At 47.5% G+C, this 22,124-nt stretch overlaps 1 protein-coding gene across 1 annotated transcript in view; it reads left to right on the plus strand.

Annotated features, from left to right (window-relative positions):
• LOC135186351 (mucin-5AC-like) overlaps positions 1-22,124 on the plus strand; it is a 50,896-nt gene that overhangs the window by 17,072 nt on the left and 11,700 nt on the right. Inside the window, exons 10-30 of the mRNA XM_064163997.1 lie at positions 1,622-1,739; positions 3,154-3,292; positions 4,170-4,280; positions 4,857-4,926; positions 6,657-6,794; positions 6,878-7,042; positions 8,249-8,343; positions 9,565-9,691; positions 10,879-11,134; positions 11,293-11,345; positions 11,796-11,896; positions 13,601-13,752; positions 14,244-14,382; positions 14,465-14,578; positions 15,091-15,270; positions 17,022-17,261; positions 18,723-18,879; positions 19,578-19,706; positions 20,276-20,402; positions 21,262-21,305; positions 21,397-21,591. Of these exons, the coding sequence (XP_064020067.1) occupies positions 1,622-1,739; positions 3,154-3,292; positions 4,170-4,280; positions 4,857-4,926; positions 6,657-6,794; positions 6,878-7,042; positions 8,249-8,343; positions 9,565-9,691; positions 10,879-11,134; positions 11,293-11,345; positions 11,796-11,896; positions 13,601-13,752; positions 14,244-14,382; positions 14,465-14,578; positions 15,091-15,270; positions 17,022-17,261; positions 18,723-18,879; positions 19,578-19,706; positions 20,276-20,402; positions 21,262-21,305; positions 21,397-21,591 (2,850 nt within the window). The remainder of the gene's footprint in view (positions 1-1,621; positions 1,740-3,153; positions 3,293-4,169; positions 4,281-4,856; positions 4,927-6,656; positions 6,795-6,877; positions 7,043-8,248; positions 8,344-9,564; positions 9,692-10,878; positions 11,135-11,292; positions 11,346-11,795; positions 11,897-13,600; positions 13,753-14,243; positions 14,383-14,464; positions 14,579-15,090; positions 15,271-17,021; positions 17,262-18,722; positions 18,880-19,577; positions 19,707-20,275; positions 20,403-21,261; positions 21,306-21,396; positions 21,592-22,124) is intronic.

The raw sequence follows: 22,124 nt of genomic DNA on the forward strand, positions 1-22,124 counted from the left end.
AGAGGACGTCGAGGGTCGTTAAAGGCCTATTGAGCCTGCACAAAGGGTGCTTGAGGCGGGAAGCGTCCTTCTGCTTAAGGCCTACTGAGCCTGCACAGAGGGTGCTTGAGGCGGGAAGCGTCCTTCTCCTTAAGGCCTATTGATCCTGCACAGAGGGTGCTTAAGGCTGGAAGCCGTCCCTCAGAGCAGAGCGCCAGGGGCTCCGGCTGCAGAACCTACCCAGCCGGGGGCGCTGAGCATTAAGGCAGGCACCCCAAGGCGGGAAGCCCCCCCAGAGTTATACCCTTCCAGACAGAGCGCAGAGCTGCCACTGCCCGGCCGCGAGGGGCACCGCCAGCCACAGCCCGGCCCCCGCGCGCCACTGCGCGGGCGCCCCGCGTGCCGGACGGGCCTTTGCCGCCCCCTCGACCCCCGCGCGGGCACCCCGCGTGCCCCCCGCGTGCCGGACGGGCCTTTGCCGCCCCCTCGACCCCCGCGCGGGCACCCCGCGTGCCGGCAGGGCCTTTGCTGCCCCCCCGAGCGGAGGGGCACCGCCAGCCACAGCCCGGCCCCCGCGCGCCACTGCGCGGGCGCCCCGCGTGCCGGACGGGCCTTTGCCGCCCCCTTGACCCCCGCGCGGGCACCCCGCGTGCCGGCGGGGCCTTTGCTGCCCCCCCTTCCCCCGCGCGGCAGTGCGCGGGCACCCCGCGGGCACCCCGCGGGCACCCCTCGTGCCGGACGGGCCTTTGCTGCCCCCCCGACCCCCGCGCGTGCACCCCGCGTGCCGGACGGGCCTTTGCCGCCCCCCCGACCCCCGCGCGTGCACCCCGCGTGCACCCCGCGTGCCGGAGGGGCCTTTGCCGCCCCCCCGACCCCCGTGCGTGCACCCCGCGTGCACCCCTCGTGCCGGAGGGGCCTTTGCCGCCCCCCGCAGGCCTGCGGGGCGGGGGGAGGGCGGGGGGGAACAGGTCTGTTCGTGCCTTTTCCTCTGCCATTCAAACCACAGAGGGAGAGGGATTTGGGGGTGTGCAGCACTCCAGGGCAGTTTGGAAACTCTCCAGAGGAGGAGGCTCTGCAGCCTTTCTGGGCAGTCTGCTCCGGGGCTCGGTTATCCTCACGCTAAAGAAGTTTCTCCCCATGTTGAGCTGAAACCTTCTCTGTTCCAGTTTGTAGCTGTTGCTCCTTGTCTCATTGCTGCTGACCACCAAAAAGAGCTTGGTCCCTCCACCTGACCCCACCCCTCAGCTATTTGTACACATAGACCAGATCCCTCTCAGCCTTCTCCAGACTGAGCAGCCCCAGGGCTCTCAGTGTCTCTTCCCAGGGAAGATGCTCAAGCCTCCCACTCATCCTTGTAGCTCTCCGCTGGACTCTCCCCAGCAGGTCCCTGTCTCTCTTGAGCTGGGGAGCCCAAAACTGGACACAGTATTGCAGGGCAGAGCAGAGGGAGAGAAGAACCTCCCTGCCACACTTTTCCTGGTATTCCCCAGGCTGCCGTTGGCTCTTTTGAGGCAGCACTTCAGGACACAGCTTTGCAGGCAAAGTGGCCTCAGGCTGACAGCTGCACTGGCTGAGCTTAGAGGTCTTCTCCAACCTTAACGATTCCACGACTCTGAGGTTTTGGCTTTTCTGTTTCATCTAGGGACTGTATTCGATGACATCAACAACTCTGGCTGCATCCCCAGCCAGCAGTGCTCCTGTACTTACAACGGCCACACCTACGCTACAGGAACGTCTTTCACAGAGCCCTGCCAAACCTGGTAAGCTTTGTTCCTTTTCTCACTCGCTGCTTCCTCCCACATGCCTAATGGTTTCTTGCCTGTAATTGCACGGCTGGCAGCTGATGTGTGTATTTAACTGACCCCTTCAGTGCCAAAACACCCCCAAGGAACAGGTTTTTGTTTCGTTTCACCAGCTTTGTTCTTTAACTCGAGGGAGATCAAAGCGAGGATTTACCGTGTTTAGGTTTCTCGCCAGGCAATTCAAATGCTTCCTGGGTGTTTATTTTGTTCAAACACTTGGGCTCCCTGAAGGAAGGTGAAGCTGCAGCCTTTTGTGTATTTGCAAATGTTTATTTTACTCTGGAGAGAGCAAGGGATGGCACAATGCAACCTTCAGCCTTGATTTCACAATGACTAATTCTGTGCCTCTGCTTCAACGCATCACCTTAGGGAACAGAAATGCTCTGCATCAGTAAACATCAGGGCTCACACTTCTGAGAGGCTCTGATCCATTTCTGTGACAAGGAGGTGTTCAAGAAACGTGGCACAGAATCAAGTTGGAGGCCTGTAGCCAGTGGTGTTCCTCAGGGATCAGTCCTGGCTCCAGCTTTGTTCAGTATCTTTATCACTGACCTGGGTGAGGGCATTGAGTGCACCCTCACAAACTTCCCTGATGATACAAAACTGGGGGTGGTGGCTGGCACCCGTCTGGCTGTCCAACCCTCAACCCAGCACTGAAGGGTTACCACTAAACCGTGTCCCTAAGTGCCAGGACCACACACCACTGGAACACCCCCAGGGATGGTGACTCCACCACTGCCTTGGCCAGACCATTCCAAAGTTTGAAGACCCTTAAAGTGAAGAAATATTTCCTAAGGTCTAGCCTAAACCTCTCCTGGTGTAGCCTGCATCCATTTCCTCTAGTCCTGTCACTTGGCACCAGGGAGAAGAGGCTGCCCTCTCCTCACTCCCATCTCCTTTCAGGGAGCTGTAGAGAGCAGTGAGGTCTCCTCTCAGCCTCCTCTTCTCCACGTTGAACACCCCCAGCTCCCTTAGCCCCTCCTTGTAGTTCAGGTGCTCCAGGCCCTTCTCCAGTCTCCTTGCCCTTCTCTGGACATACTCCAGCCCCAAAATATCCTTTCTGTAGTGAAAAGCCCAGAAGTTAACACAGCACTCGAGGTGTGGCCTCACTAGTGCTGTGCACAGGGGCAGGATCACCTCCCTGTTCTGCTGGCCACAGTGTTTCTAATCCAAGACAGGATGAAATTGGCTTAATCCTGCCTCACATCTTCATGACATTCTGTAAAGTCCTAAATCTAGACTTACCAGGTGACAAACTACAGCTTGAATTACAAAGCAGCAGCAAAATAGCTCAGCCCAACGCCACTGTAATTCAATTTGCTCTGGACTGCTGTCACTGCCTTCAGCTAACTTGATTGTTTTTCTCTCCCAGTACCTGCAACGGAGGCCAGTGGAGCTGCCAAGACAAGTCATGCCCAGGAATATGCTCAGTAGAAGGAGGTTCACACATTTCCACCTTTGATAAAAAAACTTATGACCACCACGGTGACTGCACATATGTCCTTTCCAAGGTGGGAATCAGCTGCTACCAGGCCATAAAGCCTTACTGACAGATTAAAGCCTTATCTATTTATTGCTGCATTCATAGAAGGAAGAGGTGACCTCAACCAACACTTCTGAAACTCAGTTCTTTTGACATACAGTCACTAAACTGCCTCTCAGCCACATGTTTTACTAGAACATTTGTTGCCAGCCAAATGACAGTCACCAGTGAACAGGATGTTAGGGGTTGGAAGGGACCTCTGGAGATCTTCAGGTCCAACCCCCCTGCCAGAGCAGAACCATACAGTCTAGCTCAGGTCACACAGGACCTACTCTACAACTACCTGAAGGGAGGTTGTAGCCTACCATTAACCCTACTCTACAACTACCTGAAGGGAGGTTGTAGCCGGATGGGTTTGGTCTCTTCTGCCAGGCACCCAGCAACAGAACAAGGGAACACAGGCTCAAGTTGTGCCAGGGAAAGTCTAGGCTGGATGTTAGGAGGAAGTCACCAACCCTGGATGTGTCTAAAAGTCATTTTGGATGTGGTGCTTGGGGATAAGGTTTAGGGTGAACCTTGTAGAGCAGAGTTAATGGTTGGACTTGGTGATCCTGGGGGGCTTCTCTAACCTGTTTCTCTGATTCTGTGATTAAAAAAGGCAAACCAGAATATTAGCTCAGAGAGGGCCTTGTAGAGTAGGGTTAATGGACTTGGTGATCCTGGGGGGCTTCTCCAACCTGATTCTGTGATTACAAAAGGCAAACCAGAATATTAGCTCAGAGAAGGCCTGGGATTTGGAAGAGTCTGGACCTTCTCCAGAAATAGCAATGATCATTCAGTATCGAGAGAAAATTTGGCAGGGGAAAGCTTCTGACCTTTCATGAAATAACTTCTCTTTGTTTCAGCACTGCACAGATGAAACCTTCACCATCCTGGCAGAGCTACGCAAGTGCGGTGTGACAGACACTGAGACGTGCCTCAAGTCAGTGACCCTCAACATGAACAAAGGACAAACTGTAAGGGTGCAAAGGAAGCAGGGGAAAGGGCTTTTAAAACCATGGGGAGCAAAGAAGCTGGGCCTTAGTCATTCCAGGAACTGCATTTCTCTCTCAAGTGGTCAGCAGCTTCGATAAGCACACAGTATTTGTCATCAAGTGCACAGAAATTGATTCTGCTTCAAAAATCAGATCAGCCACAAATTTGGCTTTGTGGAGGTTCATTAAGAGAAGCATTGTTGCTCACAAAGCAGAAAAAGGCAATTTTCTCTGCCAATTGGATGAGGGGGGAAATAAAAAAGAGCTTTTAGGTTAGGAACTACAACAGTAAGGGATGTAATTCATCACAAAGATGTGTTCAGAGAAACCCAGATGATGTAATTCCCTAAGGAGCTGAGAAAGCCTCTTCAAAAATACTCTTTTTCTGCCAGGGAGAATTAGTGAAGTGCACAAAGTGGAAAGAGGAAGGAGGTGAAACAGCATAAAACCCCCTGCTCTTATTATTTAATACCCTTTTAATGAATATCCCTGCAATCACCACTATTATTTGGACTATAGTAATCCTTCACACATTTGTCTCTTCTTCTTCCTTACCAGGTCATCGAGGTCAGGTCTGATGGTGGTGTGTTTGTGAACTCCATTTACACCCAGCTGCCCATCTCAGCAGGTATTTTGTTCTCTACCAGTCCATTGAGCAATAATCTCAGAACTTCAGCTTCACACCTGCTTGTTTTCTAAAGCCATGGAGCTACAAGGACCGTGAGCTGTTCAGAACCTGTGTGCTCACATCTCTGTGATACTTCTTGAGTCACACAAGTCCTTTAGAACTAGAAGTGGGAAGTTTGGTGTCATAAAGACACAGGAGACCATAAAGCATAGGCAAGAGTTCAAACAGAAGCAAACAGCACTTACACATTCCTGACCTGATTAATGTAAGGTGAACTTCTGTCTCACTGCCCCAATCTGAGCCAAGCAGACATCTGTTCACCTCTTCTACCTTTGATTTTTTTTTAACTTGCCACCTTTCCATTCACACTTCCTCAGAAAGAAATTCCTCAGAAAGCTGGTGAGAGGCCTGGAACACAAACCCTATGAGGAGAGGCTGAGGGAACTGGAGGTGTGCAGCCTGCAGAAGAGGAGTCTTAGGGCAGAGCTCATTGCTGTCTACAACTACCTGAAGGGAGGTTGTAGCCAGATGGGGTTGGGCTCTGCTGCCAGGCAAGCAGCAACAGAAGAAGGGGACACAGCCTCAAGTTGTGCTGGGGGAGGTTCAGGCTAGATGTTAGGAGGAAGTTGTTGGCAGAGAGAGTGATTGGCATTGGAATGAGCTGCCCAGGGAGGTGGTGGAGTCACCATCCCTGGAGGCATTCAAGCAAAGCCTGGATAAGGCACTTAGTACCATGATCTGGTTGACTGGATAGGGCTGGGTGCTAGGTTGGACTGGATGATCTTGGAGGTCTCTTCCAACCTGGTTCATTGATTCTATGATTGGCCTTTTGCTTCCTGTCTCAACAATTAATGACTCCATGAGGTACCTCTCACCTCCAGATCTGTTTATTTTCCTTCTCCAGCAGAGTGAGGGCTCTGACATTTGCCATACAAGCATGGAAACAAAGCACAGAAAGAAAGCCAGAAGCATTCTTTTTACTGCTCAGTGCCTTCTTATTCTCTTGGGAAGAGTACTTTCCAACTGCTTAATGCTGAGACAAAACCAAGCCAGCAACTTGGTAGCAACAATCAAATTCTTCAAAGTAGATTTGGATTTATACTTCTGACCCATTTTCATCCATATTGGTCTTCATTTATGTGCTAGTTTGAGCCTAGCTGGGATATTCTGGTGAAAAGAATTAGACTATGGGCTGTGGAACAGAAACAATGGTGAGATGTACTTCACTCATAGGCTTGCTGAGATGTATAAGAAGAAGAACAGAAACACAGATAATGCAGTTGTTTGCTCTCTGTCTTTGGGGCTGCACTTCTCTCTAAACTAACCTGCTGCTTCCTAACCCACGTGGCTGACCCTCCAAACTCTCCTTGAAGTGTAAGGCAAAGTCTGGGGTAAGGTAGAGGGGCGAGGAGAAGGTGGAAGGGTGGTTGGGAGCCCCTCCTGGGGACTCTGGTTTCTGGAAGGGCTGTTGTGTTCCTGCATTACCTTTTTAACTTGTATATTTCTGCATATATTGTAAATATCTGTTTGCATATTGTGCTGAGCTATAAATAGAAAGCTTCATTCAATTTCCAGATTCCACAGGTATGGGGTGGGGGGGGAGTGTGTAACACCCAAACCATCACAGTTTAAGGTCAGGAAAACCAAGCACAGCCCAATGATGCACTGCATCCAGCATTTGACCTGGCTTGGAAAGTGACCATTCTTTCTTTTTTCTTTTTCATCTGTAGCTAATGTCACCATTTTCAGACCTTCAACATTCTTCACCATCCTGGACACCAACTTTGGTGTCCACCTGGAAGTCCAACTGACACCCATCATGCAAGTGTATGTGCAGATAGATGCTGCTTTCAAAGGCCAGACCTGCGGTAAGTGAAGACAAGAAACACCCACACCCCCCAAGCACACCTTGCCTAAGGTCTGCTAGAAACTTCTCACTGCTTCTCAACAGGTCTCTGTGGCAATTTCAATAACATTCAAACCGATGACTTCAAGGCCATAAGTGGAATAGTTGAAGGAACAGCCACAGCATTTGCTAATACATGGAAAACTCAAGCCTCCTGCCCTAACAGCCAGCGCAGCTTCGAGAACCCCTGTGCCCTCAGCATTGACAATGGTGAGAGCTCCTTAGAATGGACACCAGCTCTTTTTTGGCTCACTCCTCACCCCCACCACCCCTCCCCCCACTAAGAAAAACAGATCTGTTAGAATCACAGAATGGTTTAGGTTGGAAGGGACCTCAAAGCTCAGCCAATTCCAAGCCCCCCCACCTCTCACTAGAACAGGTCACTCAAGGCATCATTCAACCTGGCCTTGAACACCTCCAGGGAAGGAGCAGCCACAACCTCCCTGGGCAACCTATAAAAGAAAGATTACCTATAAAGATAAAATAAAAGAAAGATTACCCATAAAGATAAAATAAAATAAAGATTACCTACAAAAGAAAGATAAAGGCAAAGATAAGAGATAAGAGAATGAAGAGTTGTACAAGGTCTTGTAATGACAGGTTGAGGAGTAATGGGTTTAAACTGGAAGAGAAGAGATATAAACTGGATCTTAGGAAGAAGTTCTTTATAGTGAGGGTGGTGAAACACTGACACAAGTTGCCCAGGGAGGTTGTGGATGTTCCCTCCTTGGGGGTGTCCAAGGTCAGGTGGGATGAGGCCTTGAGCTACCTGCTCTAGTGGGAGGTGTTTCTGCTCATGGCAGGGGGTTGGAATGAGATGATCTCTGAGGTTTCTTCCAACATAAACCATTCTAAGATTCTATATACTTGGTAAGAACAGACACCTGACATCAGAAGCAGGTATTCCAAATGAAAGCATCAGGGATAAGGAACAAGGCAAAGGAGGAGTCATAGAAATATAATGGAAGGACTCTGCATGGTCAGTGAAAACAGAGAGGATGTCTAAGCTGACAGCTTGGTGTTAGAGTGGATTGCAGGAGCACCTGCAAGTCTTTAATTCACCTCCTTCAACAAGCTCTCATAAGCTTCAGGAGCCTTAGCCCACAAACTGAGTGGAACAAAAGGAAGGAGGAGAGGTTTAATGTCATTTCAGAACTGGCTTCAGAATGGGTTGCCCAGGGAGGTGGTGGAAGCTTCATCCCTGGAGGTGTTTAAGGCCAGGCTGGATAAGTCTCTAGACAGCCTCATCGAGTGTGAGGTGTCCCTGCCCATGGTAGGGCAGGTTGGAACTGGCTGATCCTTGTGGTCCCTTCCAAGCCTGCCTGATTCTATGATTCACAGGCCAGGGCAGTGTGGGTTTGGGACTATTGGAGTACAAAGAGTAATGTGTGTTTGTGTTGTGTGTTCCCCTCACAGAAAATTATGCTCAGCACTGGTGTGGACTACTCACTAACAGCACAGGACCTTTTGCTGCCTGCCACTATGCAGTGAATCCTTCTGTTCACTACACGGTACTTTGTTGGATTGTTTTGGGGCATTTTTCCTTTGGAGACATCATCCTTGGTGATCTCTGGAGATATCTCCCAACCTCTACCATTCTATGATTACCCAAGAAGGGACTGTTCCAGATGTGACTTTCACCTTACTCAACATCTCTATGTTCATTTGTGTACTGCAGCATTTTCAACTCGTGTGTCTGTTTGTGTTGTACCACTGCCTTCCTTCCATAGTCAGTCTTGGCTTCAAGACCTGGTATGACAGCAGGTTAGGTGGCAGTGTTGATTTGAATGAAGGTAGCGAGGCTCTTCAGAGGGACGTGGACAGCCTGGATCAATGGGGCAGGATTAATGGGATGAGTTTCAACAAGGCAGTGTGCCCAGGCAGGCAAGAAGGCCAGTGGCAGCCTGGCTTGGATTAAAAATGCTGTGGCCAGCAGGAGCAGGGAGGTGACTGTCTCTTTGGATTCAGCTTTGGTGAGACCACAGCTTGACTGTTGTGTTCAATTTTGGGCACTGCAATACAAGAGAGCTGTGGAGGTGCTGGAACAGGTCCAGAGGAGGGCAACAAAGCTGGGGAAGGTCCTGAAGAATAAATCTGATGAGGAGCAACTGAGAGAGCTGGAGATGGTTAGTGTGAAACAGAGGAGGCTGAGGGCAGATCTCATTGCTGTCTGCAGCTACCTGAAGGGACATTGTGGAGGAGCTGCTGCTGGTCTCTCCTCACAGGTAACTGGAGACAGAACAAGGGGAAATGGCCTCAAGCTGAGACTGGGGAGGTTTAGATTGGACATTAGCAAAAAGTTTTTCACAGAGAGAGTGGTCAGAGACTAGAATGAGCTGCCCAGGGAGGTGGTGGAGTTACCAACTCTGGATGTAATTAAAGGTCATTTGGATGTGGTGCTTGGGGATGTAGTTTAAGGTGAATCTTATAGAGTAGGATTATAGGATGGACTTGGTGATCCTGAGGGAACTGTGGTTCAGAGGAAGATGAAGCTGTCAAATGTCACAGACTTTAAGACCATTCTTTCCCCACAACTGACTGAATTTCCATTACCTTCTTCTCCCTGTCAGGAGACAGGGAGACACAGAGCAGAAAGTGATAAAGCTGTGTTAGTGTGTCTGTGAGTCAGCATGCCTGAAGAAGGATTAAGGCCACAGAGCTGAATGATAATGTTCTTTTTTCTTCCTCAAATTGGCAATATTACCAGTGCTAAGTGTTCTTTTTTCTCTTAGAACTGCATGTTTGACACCTGCAACTGTGAGAACAGTGAGGACTGCCTGTGTGCAGCCCTCTCCTCCTATGTGAGAGCTTGTGCTGCAAAAGGAATCCAGCTGCCTGGGTGGAGGACTGATGTCTGCTGTAAGCACTCTTAACCATCCTCTTTCCTAAGAACACATCGATGCAAAGTGCTGATCAGAGACTAGTTCTGGAGCCTCCAGCACATGAAGGACATGGAACAGGTGGAGTGAGTCTAGAGAAGGGTCACAAAAATGCTCAGAGGGTAGAGGACAGACTGACAGAGCTGGGGCTGTTGAGCCTGGAGAAGAGAAGGCTCCAGGGAGACCTTAGAGCAGGCTTCCAGCAACTGAAGTAGGCTACAGGAGAACTGGGGAGGGGCTTTTTATAAAGGCTTGTGATGATAGGATGAGGGCCAATGGCTCTGAGCTGGAAGAGGGCAGATTGAGACTGGAGATGAGGAAGAAATTCTTGACTGCGAGGGTGGGGAGACAGTGAAACAGGTTGCCCAGGAAGGTTGTGGATGCCCCTCCCTGGAGATGTTCAAGGCTAGGCTGGACAAGGTCTTGAGCAACTTGGTCTAGTGGAAGGTGTCTCTGCCCACAGCAGGGGGGTTGTGACTAGATGATCCCTTCTGGCCCAAACCTTTCTATGATTACTTTATGCTTGCTGATTTTTAGACATATATAGCAAGTGTTGTGGAAGAGATTTTGTTCAATGCACTCCTGGAAGTAATTCCCTGCTGTTCCCTTAGAATCAATCCAGTGCTAGCAGGAGTGAACAGCAATAGATGGGAGACAAATCCTGACTGAGAAAGAGAGGCTGTTACGGAAATATCTCTACTTATTGCTGGGCAATAATGAAATTGACTGAGCTTTGTGTATCAGGAGTTAATGTAGAGAGAAAATAGGACATATCAGAATAACAGTGGTGGTAATAACAGTCAGAACACTACCAAATGAAAGGCTTCTGAGGCTGCATGCTGGATCCCACTGATCCAGCAGGTCTGTTTTCAGCATCCCAGGAGCCATCTTGTACTTCAAAAACTTCAGGAGTCTTAGCAATGAATAGCAGCACTCAGTGGAGGTTTCTCTACAAAAGTCCATCTCAAAACAAAACCTTTTCAACTTTACATACATCACATGTAGATTTTTGGGTCCAGCTCTGGAATTATTGAGAACCACACTGAAATGAAAGATGCAGAGGTGTACAGCATTGCTTCCATCCTGTTTCTGCTGCCTGTGATTTCGTTGTTTGCCAGCAGAAGCAACCAGCTGGAACTAACAAACCTTCTGTTTTCCTCTCTCAAGCGAAATACACCACCTCGTGTCCCAAATCCCTGAGCTACAGCTACACTATCTCCTCCTGCCAACCCACCTGCCGCTCTCTGAGTGAGCCTGATGTCACATGCAACATCGAGTTTGTCCCAGTTGATGGCTGCACCTGTGCCAATGGAACCTATATGGATGAGAGTGGCAAATGTGTGCCTGCTGACCAGTGCCCCTGCTACTACAGAGGATCTCCACTGCCTCTTGGAGAAGTTATCCGGGAAAATGGGCTCGTTTGGTAAGTGAATCCTTCCTCCCCCAGGCTTTCAAGTAGTAGGGTAAGAGGGCTCCCCAGTTCAGGAGGAACAGGAACAAAACCAAATCAGCCAACAATCAAAAGTACAACCCAAGTTGTTTCTTCCTTTCTTTCTTTCTTTCTTTCTTTCTCTCTTACAGCAATTGCATCCAGGGGAAACTGAACTGCATTGGAACACCCAATTCAGCTACAGGTAAAAAACAAAAAAGAACAAAAAAGAAAATATTCTTTCATTTATCTTTTTGTCTGTGCCAGGTTTTGGTCAGAAATAGTTGATAGAATTGATTTTTCTTGATGGGTTTTTAAATAACAGAAGTATTTCTCATTTAGCTATAGTACAATAGCTATGATGAAAAGCAGGAGGGGGACCCAGGTTCATGCTAAAAGCTCTTTTTTTCATAAAGGTTTCTTTCTGAAATATTGTGGTGGGAATTTTGGGGGTCTTTTTAGGTTTTTTGCACTGGGAATTCAGTGCTCTGAAGTGAATCTCTTAGTAGATGGATTTACCAGCAGACTGAATAGCAACAGCAACCCCCAACAACTGAAATATGCAGTTTTCAAAGAGTGGTTCCAGTGGTTACAGCTGTGGGGTAAATCCTCTGCCATTTCTTACTGCTTACTGTTCTCACATCTCTCCTCCTAGTCTGTGAATCTCCCATGGTCTACTTCGACTGCAGAAATGTCTCTGCAGGAACAACTGGAGCAGGATGTCAGAAAAGCTGCCAGACTCTGGACATGCACTGTGTAAGTATATCAGGGTTTTGTCTGTGTTCTTGGTGCTAAGGTCATTGAAATATAAGGTCAGGCCAAACCCAAGCATTCATCTATCACTGGGTGCTAGGTTGCACTGGATGATCTTGGAGGTCTCTTCCAACCTGGTTGATTCTATGATTCTATGACTGAATAATCTTGGAGGTCTCCTCCAACCTGGTTGATTCTATGATATAGGCTGAGTAGTGACTGACTTGAGAGCAATCCTGAGGAAAGGGACTTGGGAGTGCTGAAGGATGAGAAGCTCAACATGAGCTGTCAGTGTGCAGTTGCAGCCCAGAGAGCAAGCAGAGCCTGGGCTGCAGCAAGAGAAGTGTGGGCAGCAGGCTGAGGGAAGTGATCCTCCCCCTCTACTCTGCACTGGTGAGACCCCACCTGGAGTCCAATTCTGGAGCTCCTATTACAAGAGAGCTATGGATGTGCTGGATTGTGTCCAGAGAAGGGCCACGAGGATAATCAGAGGGCTGGAGCTGCTCTGCTATGGACACAGACTAAGAGAGTTGGGGCTGTTCAGTCTGGAGAGAAGGCTCCAAGGAGACCTTATTGTGGCCTTCCAGTATCTGAGTGAGGCTACTTAAAAGCTGGGGAGGGACGTTTTAGGCTGTCAGGTAGTGATAAGACTGGCAGGAATGGAACAAAGCTAGAAATGGGGAGATTCAGATTGGATGTTAGGAAGAAGTTCTTCAGCATGAGGGTGGTGAGGCCCTGGCACAGGTTGCCAAGAGAGGTGGTGGAAGCCTAATCCCTGGAGGTCTTTAAGGCCAGGCTGGATTTGGTTCTGAGCAACCTGATCTAGTGTGAGATGTCCCTGCCCATGGCAGGGGATTTGAACAGGATGATCCTTGCAGTTCCTTCCAGCCTTGACAATTCTATGGTTCTATGATTCTATATCTATCTGATCTACTCCAAATCTACAACACAGGCACTTTGCTCTTGTAGCAAAAGCCTAAAACCATGATATGAAACATTAGATCAAAATATAACAAAAGTATTATCCAATTTAATTCATAAAATGAGTGTCTACTTTCTTCAGCTACTGCAGCTAAAAGCAACCAGTGGTGACAATATCTAGGGCTCTGCCACACATTTTACTTCTTTAGGAGGAGATTGCTGGCTATAAACTGGCTAGGAGAAATCTTTCCTACACCATGATGCAGTTGTGAACCTCTTGCACTCCTAATTCTCTTACTCCACCTAGGTGCATGGCAGCCACATGCCATTTCAGGAACAATCAGCATGTGAGATGAAGACAGATAAACACATTTCAATGTAATTCAACCAAACTGGGGGGGGGGAAACAACCCAAAACTTTTTTCCCCCCAGTTTTTTACATTGAAATGGCTTTTTTTTTCTCCATTTAAAAACCTCCCTCAGTGCCAAATCACCCACAGCAAAATGCAAATCTTCTACAGCTAACACAGAGCAAGAACCATGATGCCACGTGTTGCAGATTTCCCAGGCTCCCACCAAACATTTCTCTTTAGCAGATGTTATATTCTGTGAAATCAATGCCTGACAACTTCCTTTTTGTCCCCCTGCTCTACAAGTACTCTGCAGTCCTCTTCCCATCTGAGCTGGGCTCCAACAAGACCAAAGACACATTAGGATAATTTAATCTTCCTTTTTCTTTTGTGATGATTTCCTCCTGAAGTGATGTCCTCCTCTTGCCTTCTCCAGTACAGCACCCAGTGTGTGTCTGGCTGCGTGTGCCCAGCTGGGCTCGTGTTAGATGGGAATGGTGGTTGTATTCCTGAAGAGCAATGCCCTTGTATCCACAATGAAGCCACCTACCAGCCTGGGGAAAAGATCAACGTTGACTGTAACACCTGGTAAGGATTTCCTCAGAAGCAGCCTTCCCAGTTCCACCATTTGCCTGTCCAAAGATCATAAGAGACTACAGCAGAGAAGAAAGATGTGTGCTGCACACTTCATCTCCTGAGGGATCTTTTAGGTTTTGCTTCCATGGTATAAGCAGGTTTCCTTCTCAAGCAGGTAGATGACCAAAACACAGGATGGGTGGAAATCTCTGGGGCAACAGCATCCATTAAGTACTATTATCCTGCAGTTACTGCTTTTGGAGCAGCAGAGAAGAACTTGGCTTTAACTCTTTGTGTGTAAAAACAATGTAAAGGATTGCAGGAGGTTGGAACTAGATGATTTTTGAGGTCCCTTCCAACCTAAACCATTCTATGATTTTAACTATGGAATCAATAGAACAATTGCTGGGCATGAGCTGCCAAACAAAACCTGAGTCATTGGGATGAGCCTACACAGGCCAGTGAACTGGTTTCTTATTAAATGCTTTTATTCTCATTCCTAGTGTCTGCAAGAATAGGAAGTGGGAATGCACCAAAAATCAGTGCCTGGGCACTTGTGCTGTTTATGGAGATGGTCATTATAACACCTTTGATGACAAAAGGTTCAGCTTCAATGGAAACTGTGAATACACACTAGTCCAGGTACTGATAACCAGCAAAATGAGACACAGCCTTGGTCATGTCTACAGAAAGAATGCATTTTCAAATGTTGTTCTCTGCCCAGGATCACTGTGGGAAGAGTGGAACCACCAATGGGACCTTCAGGGTTGTCACTGAAAATATTCCCTGTGGCAACACTGGGACAACTTGCTCAAAATCTATCAAAGTGTTCTTGGAGGTAAGAAGGTTTTGTGTGCAGATTAGTTCTGTTCTGTATCTGTCTAGGGCTTAGGAGAGGCCTAGATAGCCACTGCTGTAAGAAAAGGGGGGGAAATACTTTGAAAAGCAAATCAGCTTATAAATTAAGCTTCACCTGGATTCAAGTGAGATGTTTGGTAGAGCTTTACAGCTCCTCCTTTTCCTGCCTGATCTTACATCATTCTTGGGCAAAGTACAGATACCAGGAAAATTGTCTTTAGGAGAGATTTAGCCTATCATGGCAGAAGATTATTTCAGTCTGTGCAGTAGAGAGTGACTGCCAGAACACCTTTTTGACCTACACCATCTAAATTACCTTGTTCACCTCAGTTCCAGGAACCTGACATTTGATCTATATATAGTTTGATTTAGCATATTTGAATTGTTTGCTTCCATTATATGGACTACTTGTGGTGCTCTTAAAAGCAGATGATGATGTTTAAGAGCAGACCTGGGTTCACTTCTAATTGCCTTTTTCTCCCGCTGCTTCAGAGCTATGAACTGATCCTCAGTGAGGAGCACATCAGTGTGGTAAAGAGGGGACAGAACGATGAGGTGCCATACACTGTCCGCTATATGGGTATGTACCTGGTGATCGAGACCACCAGTGGGCTGATCCTCATGTGGGACAAGAAAACCAGCATCTTCATCAAGCTCAGCCCCGGTTTTAAGGTGAGGAACTAGCAGTTAAGTGGCCATTTGCAGTCCAGGTATAGACTGAGTGTGAATTTTGTTGACACCAAGATCCCAAGCTGACAAGATCCCAAGCAGCTGAGGTCTTCGGCATTCCTGCAAGACAGCCCATGTTGGGTTTCGTTCCTCTGGTGGCTCAGGAAGCCATCATCCTGTTACTGTTCTTGAGCAGGTCCCTCCCCAGTTTAAGTGGGACAGGGATACACTATAGGAGGTCCAATAGAGGGCTCTGTGGATGATCCAGACGAGGCCATAAAGATTCTCAGAGGGCTGCAGCAGCTCTGCTATGAGGACAGACTACAAGAGTTGGAGCTCTTCAGCCTGCAGAAAAGAAGGCTTTGATGAAGCCTTGAAGTAGCCTTCCAGTATCTGAAGGGGGCTACAGGAGGGCTGGGGAGGGACTATTGACAAGGTCTTGTAATGACAGGATGAGGGGTAATGGGTTTAAACTGGCAGAGGGGAGATTTAAACTGGATGTTAGGGAGAAGTTCTTTACAGTGAGGGTGGTGAGACACTGGCACAGGTTGCCCAGGGAGGTTGTGGCTGCTCCCTCCATGGAGGTGTTCAAGGCCAGGCTGGATGAGGCCTTGAGCGACTTGTTGTAGTGGGAGGTGTCCCTGCCTATGGTGGGGGCTTGGAACTGGATGAGCTTTGAGGTTCCTTCCAACCTAAACCGTTCTATGATGCTATGAAGGGACTGGAAGATGTGTCTGATGAGGAAAGTCTGAGAGACCTGGGGCTGTTTAGTCTGGAGAAGACTGAGAGGGTGTCTTATCAATGGCTATAAATATCTGAGGGGTGGGTGTCAGGATGAAGGTGCCAGGCTCTTTTCAGTGGTGTGCTGGGATAGGACAAGAGGCAATGGGTACAAACTGGAACACAGGAATTTCACCTCAGCATAAAGAAAAACTTCTTTACTGTGAGGGTGCTGGAGCCTTGGAGCAGGCTGCCCAGAGAGATTGTGAAGTCTCCTTCTGTATTGACTTTCAAGACCCACCTGGATGCATTCCTGTGTGACCCTGTTTTGCCAGGGAGGTTGGACTCAATCTCTGGAGGTCCCTTCCACCTTCCAGAGGAGCCTGTTTCAGTGTTTGAGAACCTTTTTACAGTGAAGAAATTTCTCCTAATGTCCAAACTAAACCCCTTTGGTGCAATCTTGTCTGTCTGACTCTCACCCTGCTACAGCCTTCCTTCAGGAGGAACAGCATCTGTTGCAGCCTGTTCCAGTTTTACAGGTCCATACCTTTGGAATGAGGGATATTTCTGGATGTGCAAGGAAAATGTCCTATCCTTTTATACCTCTCCTAGCAGTAAAGACTCAAGGACCACTGTATGGCTGGACTGGTAGCATTTCTGACAGCATTCCAGGGCTGGTTTTCATGTGTACATGTGTTGTGTAAAACAAAGCTTACACAGAACACTTAGCTGGCTACCTGCAAGTACTCCTTTCCTCATTCCTCAAGGCAAGATGTTATAATTGCAGAGGTGCTTTGATAGCTCAGATTTGTAACCCACAAGACACTGCTGTTGGCTTTTCAAGAAGGAAAGAACTGCAGCATCCTTCTACCCTGGGTGGTTGTGTTGTCTTGCTGAGGAAGCCAAGGCTGAAGAAGTTCAGGAATGACAGAATGGAATGCCACCACTCTAAGAGCTGAATTTCAAATAGTCTTTCAGTCTCAGCTATTCTTTCAACTTTTCTCTCATCCGTTATTGTTTCTGTCCTTTTGCAGGGCCAGATCTGTGGCCTCTGTGGAAACTACGACGGCAACGGCATCAATGACTTGACTACGAGGAGTCAGTCTGTGGTAGAGAATATCCTAGAGTTTGGGAACAGCTGGAAAGTGTCTTCTACGTGTCCTGATGCCTACAGCATAAAGGACCCATGTTCTACCAACCCTTACCGGAAGTCCTGGTCAGAGAAGCAGTGCAGCATCATCAACAGCAACGTCTTTGCCACCTGCCACTCTCAGGTATTGCTCAGGGAGAAGGTGGCTGCGTGAAGATCAGGTCTGTGTGTTGGTTATCAAAGCTGCTTTTCTGTTCCAGTGAGTTCTTGGGGGGACAGGGAATGCTCTTACACATAAGTACCCCACTCCAGGTACAGATTGATTATTATAGCTTAAACACTGGAACCTTAAGGAGAAAGGTGTACTGGAAACCACAATACCTATGGCTCACAGGCTACAAGCCATAGGGAGGAATTACCCTGCTGAATAAGATATGACAAACAATCCTGAATAGCTCTACTGATGGAAGGGCAGGCTACACTCACCCTATCCCACTGGCCAGCAGAGCTCCTGACATGCATAGGTAGCAGAGCTGGGCAGCTGCCATCTCAAAAGGTAGGCATCCCCCTCGTGAACCACACCATGGTGGTGGTAGACTGGTGCTGCTCCAGCTCCCCCACCTATGCTCTCAGTTTAGATGTGTCCAGAATCCTGTGACATGTGGCCAGTGTGCCCCAGAAGGCTGAACCAAGGAGAAGCAAGCTCCTTCCTTATTTCACTAGTTGTTACACAACAACTTGTTGTTTCCCTAGTTCCCATGTGCATTGTTGACTTTGGCAGCTGTGCAACCCCCTAGCGAGGAGAGCCTTCATCATCTTCAGCTCCCTCTACAGCTGGTTGTCCTCTGCAGAGCCTTTCAGAGTCATTGCTGGCTCCACATACTGTTTTGCCTACACCACATTCCAGCCTCTGACTACAGGGATGGTACTTGGAGACTCTTTATCACTTGAGAGCTCAAAGACCCTGTAGTTCTCAGGTCTTATCTTCTGGTAAGGTGGCAACTATTTAGCCTGTTGTCTACTTCTGATCAAACACATAGCAACTCTTTCCTCTCACACTTTCCCATGCATTTAACACACAGGACTAATCCATTAGCAAACTTCACTGTGACTTGTGTCAGGGAACCTGGAATCCATCTGGTATATAGATCTCTGTGTAAGAGAGATGACATGCAGCTCGCAGGGAATACAGAGCTGGTTTAAAAGAATGATCACTTATTTCATAGTGACTGCAGATTTCCTAGCAGTGGGATTCAGGTCCAGAACACAGGCTAAGAGAAATTACAACATGGTCATGAAGCAACAGCCTAGCCTTTGCCTGACATGCTCCAAACAGGGCAACGATGCTCTTCCTACTACCTCAGTCTCACTGGCAGAGACCTTCATTTCTAAATGCCTACTGTTGTCTGGGTACATGAATGTAATCTTTCACTGGGACACAAGTCTTGGTGTCTAAAAGTCTGTTAGTACATTACTTAGCTCCACCATCCATCCCTTCTGGTGTTTGGCAGTGTGTACAAACCAAAGCAAAAGAGATCACTGATGAAGGTCTTTTTCTGAGAACATTTAAAGTCAACCACACTGGCAAAGCTAAGAAGAATTCAGAAGGCAGGATGGATGACACTACCTCTCTTTTTACTATCAGGTCGAACCTGCAGAATATTACCAAGCATGTGTGAGAGATTCCTGTGCCTGTGACAGTGGAGGAGACTGTGATTGCTTCTGCACAGCAGTAGCTGCCTACGCTCAAGCATGTAGTGAAGTTGGTGTCTGCGTGGCCTGGAGAACCCCCTCAATCTGTCGTGAGTTTTCTGTCAGAAGTACTTCTGAGAGCATAGTTAAATGAACAGAGTCTTGCAAAATAGATGCAGACAGGCTAAAAAGTGTCCAGAGAAGGGCCAGGAGAATGATCAGAGGGCTGGAAGCCCTGCCAAGTGAGGAAAGGCTGAGAGAGCTGGGGTTGTTCAGCCTGGAGAAGAGAAGGCTCAGGGCAGACTTTATTACCATGGACCAGTACATAAAGGGTGGCTTGCACAAAGACAAGAGACTCCCTTTTTACAAGGAGTGTCATGGAAAAGACAAGGGCTGATGGGGGCAAGTTACTGCTGGGGACATTCCCATTGGACTCCAGAAGAAAATGTTTCCCCATGAGCACAGCTGGATACTGGAATCATCTCCCAAGGGAAGCAGTGGAGTGCCCTGCATTGGGCAGGCTGCTGGGCCAGCTCATTCCAACTCCAGTATCACACAGAAAGGTTGGACCAAGATGATCCTAGGGGTCCCTTCCAACCTGGCACTCTGTGCATTATAACCTCACTGTGTAGTCTTTTCACATTGAGCTGTTTCAGTGGTCACACAGTTACACCTGTTCATTCCTGGGTTACCAGACTGTTGAAGGACCACTGCAGGGATGTGATGAGCAGGCATGGATCAAAAAAAACCCCAAACAACTCTTTGTAGGTTTCTTTTCAAACATGTCTGAATTTCTGTTTCTCCATAGCACTCTTCTGTGATTACTACAATCAACATGGGGAGTGTGAATGGCACTATAAGCCTTGTGGAGCCCCTTGTATGAAGACCTGTAGGAACCCAAGTGGAAAATGCCACAATAACTTGCCAGGGTTAGAAGGTAAAAAGAGCTGCAAGCACCCTGAAGTGGGTGCATTTTCTTATATTCCACCAAACAACATGAAAAATGCTTTTTTTCCTCATCAGCTGCATCTGAACCATTCCACTCTCTTCAATATTTTTAATGCTGGGAGTGGTAAGAAACTGGTCCAGGTTGCCCAAAGAGGTGGTGGGATGTTCCACCCCTGGAAATGTTCAGGATCAGGGTGGTTGGGGCTCTGAGCAACCTGCTGCAGTTGCAGATGTTCCTGATCAGTGCAGGGACTTGGACTAGGTGACCTTTAAGGGTCATGTCCAACTCAAACCAACCTATAATTCTATGAACATCCACATGAGTAAGGGCAGATTATGGAAACTGGAGCTAAAAAGCTTCTCTGGGACTAAGTCCTTGTGGCTGAGCTCTGCTGATGCAGTTCTCTGCATTGCTTCCTAGAACTAATGGGGGGAAAATGAAGTAATAAAAATTCTGAGCGTGGAAAAGGAGAACTGCAAACACACTCTGCACAAGTATAACTGATGGAATCATTCTCACCTTTTTCTACCTTCTCTCTACCCTTCTGCTTTCTTCAGGCTGCTACCCCAACTGCCCACCAGACAGGCCCTATTTTCATGAGGATGAGATGAAGTGTGTCAGTCTCTGTGACTGTTATGATAATGAAGATGGAAAGATATACAAACGAGATGAATGTGAAGTATGGTAAGAGCTGAGCTCTCAGCCTGCTTGGGTACAAGGGAAAACCATCAAAACAACCAAAGGATACTGCATGTTCCTGTTACAGGACAAGACTAGTCTGTGCTGACTGTATAACAATCATCTCTTACTATCTAATGACAGTTTTTTTACTCCATTAGTAGTAGAAAGGTCTTGTAAATGCTCAACACAAAGGTAAAAGACCAGCAAGTCCTCTATTACTGGTGCCCCCAGCACAAGAACATGGAGCTGCTGGAGTAAATCCAGAGAAGGGCCACAAAGATGATCAGAGGGCTGCAGAATTTCCCCTGTAGGGACACATTGAGAGAGTTGGGGTTGTTCAGCCTGGAGAAGAGAAGGCTCCAGGGAGACCTTAGAGCAGACTTCTGGTACCTGAAGGGGGCCAACAAGAAAGCCAGAAAGGGACATTTTACAAGGGCTTAGTAACAGGATGAGAGGCAATGGCTTTGAGCTGGCAGAGGGCAGATTTAGAGTGGAGATTAAGCAGAAATTCTTTCCAGTGAGGGTGGTGAGACACTGGCACAGGTTGCCCAGGGAGGTTGTGGCTGCTGCCTCCCTGGAGGGGTTCAAGGTCAAGTTGGATGAGGCCTTGAGCGACTTGTTGTAGTGGGAGGTGTCCCTGCCTGTAGCAGGAGGTTGGAACTGGATGAGCTTTGAGGTTCCTTCCAACCTAAACCATTCCATGATTCCATGAAAACAATGGAGAAAAAAGAATCCAACAGGAACTGGACACTCAAGGAATAAATGCAAATAAAGTGACATTTCTTTAGATGCTGGAAGAAAGGTGGCTAATAAAATTATCTTATAGTCAAATAAAATGTGCTTTAATGTTTTTCTGTTTCAGTGAATGCACCTCAGAAGGTATAGAGTGCAAGTTTGATGATAAAGGTAAGGCAGCTAAGAAGAAATAGTGAGAAGATGAAATACTGAGTGTTGCCCGTTCACAGACACCTAACAAAAACCTTCTTGTGAATTCCAGCCTGCAGCTGTGTTTATGAAGAGCAGAGCTATAAATATGGTGAGCTCATCTACAACACCACGGATGGGACAGGATGGTGCTTCAGTGCAACCTGTGATGTCAACAGAACAATAAGCAGAGAAGTCTTTAGGTGTGGTATCTCTACGACCACCCCATTCACCTTTACTACAACTCAGCCCACAACTCCTCCCTCAGGTATGCAAGACTGCTCCTCCAGGTAACTGGGAAATGGCTTGGAAGGGACTGAAAGCTGCCTGCAAGACAGGGTCTTGACATCTCTTAATGGTGAATTGTACTACTTGAAATGATTACATACTATAATATCAACATTTGAGAAATATCAAAACCTATCTAGAAATGTACAAATATATAAATCCATAGAAAAAGGAACTATGCACAAAAAGCAACTGCACAAGAAATAACTCTGCACAAAAAGTCAGTATGTAAATGCATCTAAAATCTAAACACAAAGAATGACAATGATATCTTCTAATATTAAGATAGTCCAAACCCAAAGCATTAATAAATAGATAATCTAAACCTAAAATGCATTATATTTGTATTTCTTAATATTTATTGCTAGTGGTGTTAAGTAGAGAAGTCATTCACCACTACAGAAATGTTAAAGCTGCTGGGATTATGCAGTTGGGTGTAAGTACAAAGATCATAGAACCGCAGAATGGATTGGGTTGGAAGAGACCTTAATGATCATCCAGATGCCAGAAGTT

Source organism: Pogoniulus pusillus, chromosome 24 (assembly GCF_015220805.1).
Source record: "Pogoniulus pusillus isolate bPogPus1 chromosome 24, bPogPus1.pri, whole genome shotgun sequence".
NCBI classification, from domain to species: domain Eukaryota; kingdom Metazoa; phylum Chordata; class Aves; order Piciformes; family Lybiidae; genus Pogoniulus; species Pogoniulus pusillus.